The sequence below is a fragment of the Equus caballus genome, chromosome 22, assembly GCF_041296265.1.
Source record: "Equus caballus isolate H_3958 breed thoroughbred chromosome 22, TB-T2T, whole genome shotgun sequence".
NCBI classification, from domain to species: Eukaryota; Metazoa; Chordata; class Mammalia; order Perissodactyla; family Equidae; genus Equus; species Equus caballus.
In genome coordinates this window covers 23,356,168-23,365,636 of record NC_091705.1, presented here as the reverse complement: position 1 = coordinate 23,365,636, position 9,469 = coordinate 23,356,168, and the positions used below count along the sequence as shown (strand labels likewise).

Here is a 9,469-nt window from a genome sequence, read left to right as displayed (position 1 = left end):
CACATGAATTAAGGCCAGCAGAAATGACAGACCGGAGATGCAGACTTTCAAAGATTTCAAATGTTAGAAGTATTAGTAATAATAATTTTAATAACAATTTGAAAAAAAGAAATTCATGAGATTTGAATTTTCCATCATCTATTGGGTATTAGCTGATCCCTCTGAAGAAGCCCCTCAATGTTAGGTAGAAATGGTATGTTCGAAACTGAGGCTGAAGAGATCTGGAAAGCATAAAGAATCTGCAGAAGCAGGTGGCTCAGATGCTGCTTCGTTGTCTCTCCTTTATCACACACTAATGGTGTCATCAGGAATTCCCATGGTTAGCTAACAAAGGATGAAAGAGCAAGGCCAGGTTTGTGGAGCAGTTTACACGATATGCTAGCACAGACAAGAGTGCTGCATATAACCTGATTTAGAGGTGCCCTGAAATTAGACAGTGAGTAAGGAAAATCCGTTCAGTAGAAGGAGGGATGGTCTAAGGTATGGATCTATAGTAATTCATGGACAGCGATGGGTTGACTGGCCAGTTGGTCAGGTTTTCAGAAACAGCAAGACTTGTAACAATGAGGTGTGCAGTAGAATTATGTGGATGGACCTCTCTGGAAGAGGACAAGTTGTGAAGATATTTTTATGCCACTAAAGGGAGACAAATAAAACTCTCAGCAACCAGGTGGACAAAATGAACCATCTTTTCACCCAAAATTAAGAGGCCATCTCTACCCTTGGATGTTCGTGTGTGAGCAAGGCTTGGTCAAGGAAATCAGCCACCGAAGCCAGTCTTTCAAGAGCTTCCATTCCAACCTTGAAGTAATTGGGGCAAAAAGGAGTCTTCGTAGCTCACACCTGAGCCAGCCTGTTGCCTACAGTGAGCAATAATACAGTTGGCGCTCCATATCCGCGGGTTCCGCATCCACGAAGTCAACCAATCGGGGACACAGAGGGACAACTAACGGACTTGAACGTCCACGGATTTTGGTATCCGTGGGGGTCCTGGAATCAGTCTCCTCCGCGGATACTGAGGAACGACTGTATGTGGCTTTAGGACCAAAGTTCACTAGTAGTCAAATGGATGCTTTCACCGGAGGTGTCTGTTACAAAGAAGGCTTTCAGTGTCCTACAAGTTACTGTTATAAATGCAGGAATTTAGAATTTTTATTTATTTATTTTTTTGAATTATGATGAACTCTAATTTATTTATTTATTTATTCTTTCTGAGTTTTTAGAAATTGAGGTAACATTGTTTTGTAACATTATATACATTTCAGGTGAACACCATTATATTTCAGTTCCTGTGTTGACTACATCATGTTCGCCACCCAAACACTGATTACCATCCATCACCACATACATGTGCCCTACCACCTGTTTGACCCGCCTCCCTCTCCTCTTCTCCCCTGGTAGTGACCATTTATACTGTCATCAAGGCACATCCCTTCCCGAAACAGTTGTTGAGAAGACAGAAGGACAAATGGAAAGCTAAGCGTTAGAATACTTAACTAAGCAATTAAGCTGTGTATAGGTCACCAGCAAACAGAGGACACTAGAAATGGGTTAAAACTTGTCGTGGAAATAATTTGAAATTTCAAGAAAAGCACTGAGGTGTTTACCACTGGAAGTAGTGGAAATTTTTGGACTTCCTTACACAGCTATGTTTCTCTAGAATTACAGATCGATGGAGGGCAGGAGTGGGTCACTGGGGTATTTTCAGTGCTTTGTCTATATGATTTAGTCCATCACTCTAAGGACAGGGGTGAGACACAGCCGAGAGGAAGTCAAGAACTTTGATGGACTTTTGTGTTAGGGGTCAGAGTTCCCACTTCCGTGGCATAATTTTCATCTTCTTTGTTCGTGATGTCTATGTCAAATTTGACTGTAGTGGGAAATACTGTTACATAGTACTCAATAAAATTTGAAGGTGTAGTGATGGGAATTTTCTTGTTAATGGCCTCTTGCTTGTTGTCTTTCTTGACTGAAACACAGCAGGCTTGATGCTTTTTACAGGTTGATTTGACCACTTCATCAGCTTTGCAGACTTTCCTGCAGTGTCCCCGCTTGTGCCAGCATCTTTTTCCACCCCTATAGGCTGAATGATAAAAGGAAAGACCACTGATTTTAGGTTACTGATGCTCTCAATTTTATAAGCATGACTGTGTATTTGACATCCCATAACAACTTCATGGGTTATAACTACACTATGGCTGTCAGGCTCCCAGCTCAGGCCTGGTAAATACCATGTTTCTAAAAATATCTGTCCCCTACCTCCTATCTGCCAATTTTTTAACTTTTCTGAGAGTAAGATGAACATTACCATAAATGAAAAGAAACTTGCTAGTCACAAGGAATTGGAGCTAGTTATAATGAAGCTACCAGGGCCTGTGGGAAGCTACCCACATGAAGAGTGTTCGTCTTGTTGTCACTGTGATTATTTGCATTGTTTGTAGCCCATGTGGTTAAATTCCTTTGAATACATCCTATTGCAAAATATACGTTCAAATGAGTATATACAATATACCTGTGCGGTTTCAAGAATAATAATAAAATGAATACCCATGTACCCGCATTCTGATTAAGAAATAGAAGATTACTGGAACCTTAGAATAGTGTAGGCATTCCTAGGTGAGATGCTTCGCTTGCTCAGGTGTTAGGCCAGTGCTTCTTAAACTTCATAATGTGTGTATGAATCACACAGAGGTCTTCTTAAAATGCAGATTCTGATTCAGCTGGTGGGGCAGGGTCTCAGTTTCCACGTTCCTAGCATTCCTCTACGTGAGGCCGGTACTGCTAGTCCACGGACTACATTTTATGTGGCAAGTTTTCGGGGTACAAAAAACCTCAGTAGCTTCTATGTGTTTAATATTATACCTTCTATGTTTACCAACCAGATGCCATAAAATTAGAATTAAAAATCTCATGTATTTGGAAATTAAATAATATGGTGAAAAATAAAACAAGTTGGAAGAGTAGTAATAAAGTCAGAAATAATGAAGTTGGAAGTAATGAAATCAGAAAATTTATAGAAAGACTGTTTAGAAAAAAGAGGAAAATAAAAATAATATCCACAGTGAAATGGTGAAATGAAGACACAAGGCGTATTAAAAATAACAAGGGAATTATCAACAACTATACACTAATAAAATTGAAAACCTAGATGAAATGGGTAAATTCTTAAAAATATTCCAGTTAAGGAGTTGAAATAACATTGAAAAACTTCTTCTTCCAAAAAGCCTCAGCCCTGGATGATTTTTAAAATTTTGGTAAAATATTTATAACAAAATTTACCATCTTAACGATTTTTAGGTGTACAGTTCAGGAGCATTATGTACATTCATAGGGTTATGCTGACCATCACCACCATCCATCCACAGAACTCTTTTCATTGCAACCCTGAAACTCTGTGCCCATTAAAAAATAACCCCTACTCCCCAACTCCTGTGGTAACTACCATTCTACTTTCCTTCTCTATGAATCTGACTACTCTAAGTACCTCATATGAGTGGAATCATACAATATTCGTCCTTTTGTGACTGGCTTATCTCATTTAGCATCATGTCTTCAAAGTTTATCCACATTGTAGCATGTGTCAGAATTTCCCTCCTTTTTAAGGTTGACTAATGTTCCATCGCAAGTATATGCCACATTTTGTCCAGTCATCGGTCAACGGACATTTGAGTTTCTTCCACCTTTTGGCTATTGTGAATAGTACTGCTACCCTAGACGATTTTAAAGGCGAGTTCCACTAATTTCACAGACGATCCAAATACTATCTTATATAAAATGTTGCAGAAAATAGGGGGTGGGGCAGGGAGAAAGAGGAAAGCTGCCTGCATCATTTTATGAGGCTAGTATAATCTTGATTCTAAAACCAGAAAATTATAGGCCCATTTTATTTATGAATATAGATTCAAAAATATCCTAAATAGGGACCAGCCCAGTGGCATAGCAGACCTATGCACTGTTTAACAAGCCATGCTGTGGTAGGTCCCGCATACAAAGTGGAGGAAGAAGGGCACGGATGTCAGCTCAGTGCCCATCTTCCTCAAAAAAAAAAAAAAAAATCTTAAAGTATTAGCCAACAGAATTCAACAGGATATTAAAATACACCGCGATCAGGTAGGGTTTAACTCCAAATGCAAAATACCATCCAATATTAGAAAAGCTATCAACGAAATTCACCACCTTTACAGAGTTAAGGAGAAAAGTAATAGATTTGTCTTATTTGATGCAGAAAAATGATGAAACTTACTTATGAAACTTATGATGAAAACCTTAGGCAAAGCAGGAAAAGAGAGAATTTCCTTAATTTGGTGAAGGCTATGTATCAAATTCTAGAGCTAACGTTATCTAATGGGGAAACTAACTCCCACTGAGGTCAGGAAAACAAAGATACTATCTATTATTGCTGTTATTTAAAATAATAGTGGCAGATCTGGCCAAAGCTTAAAGGAAGAAAAACAAAAACAAAACAAATGTACAAAGATTGGAAGGAAAGAGAGAAAATTGTCACTCATTCTAGCAGTCATGATTATAACATAAAAAGGAAACAACAAATTATTATAATTAGTGAGTTCAGTAATTATGTCAGATGAAATATCAACTTACAAGAATCAATAGCACTTCTCTATACAACAACTAACTGGAAAATAAAATACATAGCATAGCTATGAAGCATCTTGTTTTAAACGAAGAATCCTCCAGACCTCTATGGGATACATTTTAAAACTCGAAGAGTAAGATGTGATCTTGGATGGAATGACTTAGTTGTTATAAAGATTCACTTTCCTTTAAATTAATCCATGAATTTAATGCAATTCTAATCAAAATCCCAGTGGGACTTTTTTGAGACTTGATTATTTTACTTTAAAATTTATAATGAAAAATAAAAGCCACTGATAGCGAAGATTACTTAAAAAAATCAAGACAAAAGTTTGCCTTTCTAGACCCTGACAGACTATAAAGCCATGGTGTACAAAAAAATACAGTATTGTCACAAGAACAATAGACCAACAGAACAGAATAGACAGCTGAAATAGATCCGCGCTTAAGTGGGCAACTTAATATGCAATAACAATGGCGCCATGAGTCAGTGGAGAAAGCATAAATTATTTAGCATGCTGCATTGGGAAAATTGGCTCACTCCATGAGAAAAATAAGAGGGATTTACGCATTCTATCTGGTGTCTTAAAGATCTACATGTGAAAGGCAAAGCTGAAAAGTTGTTAGAAAATAATGTCAGAGATTCCCTTTGAGACATAAGAATGGGGAAGAACTTCTTTCACAAAATCACCAAGCACAACTCACAAGGCAAAAAATTGTTGAATTTGATAAGATCGGAATTAAGAATTTCTGTTCAGTGAAAGACATACCATGGACAAAGTTCATAAACAGAGAGATGACAGATTAGGGGGAAATATACCCGGTGACTAAAGCTGACTGGGGAATAATATCAAAAATAGATAAAGAACTCCTGCGTATCAGCAAGGAGGCATCACTTGCCCAGTAGAAACAATGGGCAAAAGATATATATAGGCAGTTAACAGAAGTGGAGTCACTTGTTTTTTCACTCAACAAATGTTTATTTGAGGCACTGTTCAAGATGCAAGAGGATACATCCATTAACAAAATAAGCCAAACTTCCTACTCTCATGGAGATTTCAGTCTTTTCAGGAGTCAATAAACGAGACAGTAAGAGAAGAAAGTAAAACATTTTTTATGTTAGATACAGCTAGATACAAATGATGAGCATTATGGAGAGTAGTGAAGCAGGGATGCGGGTAGGAAGTGTGCGATTAGAAGGGAAGTAGTAAAAGACCTCATTGAGAAGGAAGTGAGAGAGTGAGCTACCAGACTAACTGGGGGAAGAGTGTGCTAGGCAGAGGAGCAGCAAGTACAAAGGCCCAGAGGCACGATCTATTCCACCCAAAAAAAGGTGGCTATGGTGACTGTAGAATAAATTAGGTAGAGAGGAATTGGAGAAATATAATGGAGGTTGAGATCACTTAGGGTCTTGCAGGTCATTGAAAGGAAGCCATTCATATATTTTGATCACAGGATAAGAGATGCAAATTAAAGAAACAATGTGATATTACTTTATACTGATCTGACTGGTAAAAATAATGCTGAGTGTTGAAGGGATTAGGGAGATGTGGTGACCTCCTGCACTGTTGGTGAGAGGTATGCAGATTCCCTCTCCCTATAAATGTAACTGATCCTTATTCTTCTTTCTTAAATGTTAGGGTTGTCCAAGATAAAACATGAAGACTATGCTTCTTTCATCGTCTCAACTACTCCTTCCAAGGGATGCCTGCAAATGTATGTCTCTTACCAGAACACTCAGACTTGAAACCCCAGAACATGGAATATTCCTTCACTCTCCACGTGCTCTTTGTTTCCATGATTCATGGATTGCTTTTACCAAAGCTTTCACATCTGTCTCTTTCCTAGTCTCAACACCCTCAACAGAGCTCAAAGCAGACACGACTGGCCCCATGTGGATTGTACAGAATTGTCCCTGATTGCCTCTGGAATTGCAACTGGAGAATTACTCAAAACCCCGAAAGCCAGCAATTTCTACCAGCAGAGTCCTGAAAGGCATATATGAGGGAGGAATTCATGGAGTAAAATATTTTACACCTACCTGTAACCTGGTCATTTGACTTGAAGGAATCTATTCTATGTAAATCCTCGTCCAAATATGTGAACACACTTGTACAAGTATGTTCACTGATGTGCTGTTAGAAAAGTAGGATATTCCCAAATGACCGTACGTAAATTATGGCTTATCCTACAGTGGAATTTTACAACTTTACAAAGAATGATGCAGATCTTTAGGTGGTGACATAGAAAGATGATGACAAAACATTATTAAGTGAAAGAAGAATGCTGTATAACTATGTATATAGTGTGCTTGCTTTTCTATAAAACAGAAATATTTAGATTCATTTTTATATGACTTTGTTCATACGTTGAAATGTACCTTGACATATATAGAACAAAAGAGAGAGCAGGGTATTTTGAATAAGAAACTATTCCGGTCCTCTTCGGTAGCAATTTCAAAGTTCTGGCCATGACTTTAAATATACTTAAAAAAAGCAATGGTTATCAAAAACCTACCTAGACTTTCCTTGTAGAAAGGAGAAAAAAGGTCAGTTCTATTTTTCACATGACAGCTCTGCAGATATTTTCTGACCTGTTCACCAAACTCAAGATTATGAGGAAAAAAACCCCAAAGGATCTCATTTAAAGCTGTAATAGGACTCTTAGGGCCAAGAAAACATAAGAAAGTGGGCTTTGGGAATCATTTTCAAGAGCTGGCACAAGCTAGAAAGAGAACTGAAGTGAGTCAAGCTTTCCTCTGGTTCTTTAGGTGGCAGCTTGGAATATAGACGAAGGACAGCTCTGGATGTTGGGGTCACCCTGTCTATTGTCCTTAAGAGACTTATCCTACCCTTAGTTTCTACCTCTGCGAGGGACATGGTCCCAATGTGGGGGCCACAGGGCTACCCAAGATAGGGAGTATAGTGACACACTGGAATTTCCATGGGCCACAGCCCATTCTATCTCCATTTTTGCAGCTTCCCTGGGTTCTGATTACCTGGGATCACTTGTGGTAGGAATACAAGGGCAGCAAGAGCCAGGATCAGGAGTTTCATGGTCCTTGGGAAGTAGGTGGCAGTGAATCCAGGAGTCCAGAACACTTTGTGCAGTGTGAATATCAACTACAGTTTTATTGGCCTCTCTAGGGTGGGGGCAGAGGGATGAGGCACTGAACTGGACAGAAATGTAAAAGCTAATCCATGCAGAACGTCAGTCTATTGGCTGGTGAATCAATTGAGCATCTGATACACAGGCATCAGGAGGGCACACAGAGCATTATAAGTCACAGGCTTTTAGGAAGGGACTGCAGTTACGGAGAGGGAGGTCTTACACACTAGGACATCTTTCCTGGCTTACTCAGGCCTCTCATTGAGGTCCTGTCTTCTTTGCTCACAGTCCCTCTGACTCTAGCATAAGCTTACTTTTGGACTATTTACTTGTGTGTCTAAACCCACTGGAGTATGAGATTCCCGAGAGTAATGATCGCATCTCTCATTTTTGAATCCCAAGACACAAAGCACATTCTCAGCGAAAATTTGTGGAAATAAAAGGTAATGAACACATATCTATCTATAGTCCAAATCCCTCACTTACACATGTACCCCCCAGGGGAAGTGACTTGCCCAAGATAATAGAGCTGGCTTGCTGCAGAATTTGAGGGAGATAATTTATAATAGGACTGAAAGGGGGATGTTAACTCAGAAATGCTCTCCACTCAAGGCAGCTCTGCAGTAACTTGGGATGCTACTTTTGACAAGGGCACCCTGGGGACAGTTGGAGGTCTGGGAGTCATCTGTGAAGGCCTTGACATTCAGATCTGCCTTTGGGATGCAGAACCCCCATGTGACCCCTGGAGTCAGCCTAGTCCTGCCTTCTTTTAGCTCCATATTCACCCTGTATCAACTCTTACTTCATCTTGTTTGCTTGGGGCTATATGTCCCTGTAAAGCTTTAGAGGAAGTTGCTCATTTCCCCTTCTGGGATAGATGACCATACCTCTAGAACAGTCTGTAGGAATTAGCAGGGCTGTCACGTGGATGAGAAAATTGTTCTCTTCTGGATGGCCCCATGTGGAGTGCCCAAGATGGTGATAGTCTATTTCCAAATTAATTTTAGGTTAGTACTTTCTAACAGGCTGAGCTCTGTTACTAGGACATGACTGCTCAGAGAAGTAGAGGCTATTTTGTAACTGACTTTGTCATGCTGAGGCTGTGACGGAATATGGGGAATTTCTACATGGGATAAAGAGTAGCGTTTCTGGTTCCACTGAAGCGTGAAAATCTACATTTGTAATTTTATGAACGGTGTCTTCCCATGCCCTAGTGATGAGAGAGATTCCTGACCCTTTCTAAATGGAAGAATTTGAGAAAAATCATTTTTTGTCATGCTATAGAAAAGTAGGAACATTGGATGATTCCACTCCAATTCATAGATCCTGTCCTAATGTCTGAGATGGTGGTGGCGGGAAGGGAGGAGCGTAATTTCTAAAAAAACGCGTCCTGAAGGGGAAGAGCCCATTACAAGGGAGGAGGTAAGTGGACGCTGTCCATGGTATCACAGTGAGTCCATGGCCCTGTGCCCACATTCACCCATTCTTGTTAAGGGATAAACTGAGGTCCTATCCATCAACAAACATACCTGGAGGATATTACTTAGTTGTTTTTCACCATCTATTGGACTTTCATTTTGCTGAAAGCTGGTCATCTTATTTTTTTAGCAGCTTTATTGAAATATAATTAACAACAAATTGTGCATATTTAAAGAATGCAACTTGACAATTTTGACATGTTTACTCATGAAAACTTCACCACAATCAAGACAATTTACATATCTGCTACTCTTCAAAGATTCTTTTTACCTCTTTGGAATCCCTCTCT

General features: G+C 39.4%; 1 protein-coding gene across 1 annotated transcript; it reads right to left on the bottom strand.

Annotated features, from left to right (window-relative positions):
- Positions 1-1,184: 1,184 nt before the first annotated feature.
- Positions 1,185-7,740, bottom strand: DEFB118 (defensin beta 118). The gene is made up of 2 exons (XM_003363871.2): positions 7,592-7,740; positions 1,185-2,083 (listed from the first exon to the last, which is right to left on the bottom strand). Exons 1-2 carry the CDS (start codon positions 7,647-7,649, stop codon positions 1,773-1,775), a joined length of 369 nt encoding a protein of 122 aa, XP_003363919.2. The 5' UTR covers positions 7,650-7,740; the 3' UTR covers positions 1,185-1,772.
- Between the last annotated feature and the right edge of the window lie 1,729 nt (positions 7,741-9,469).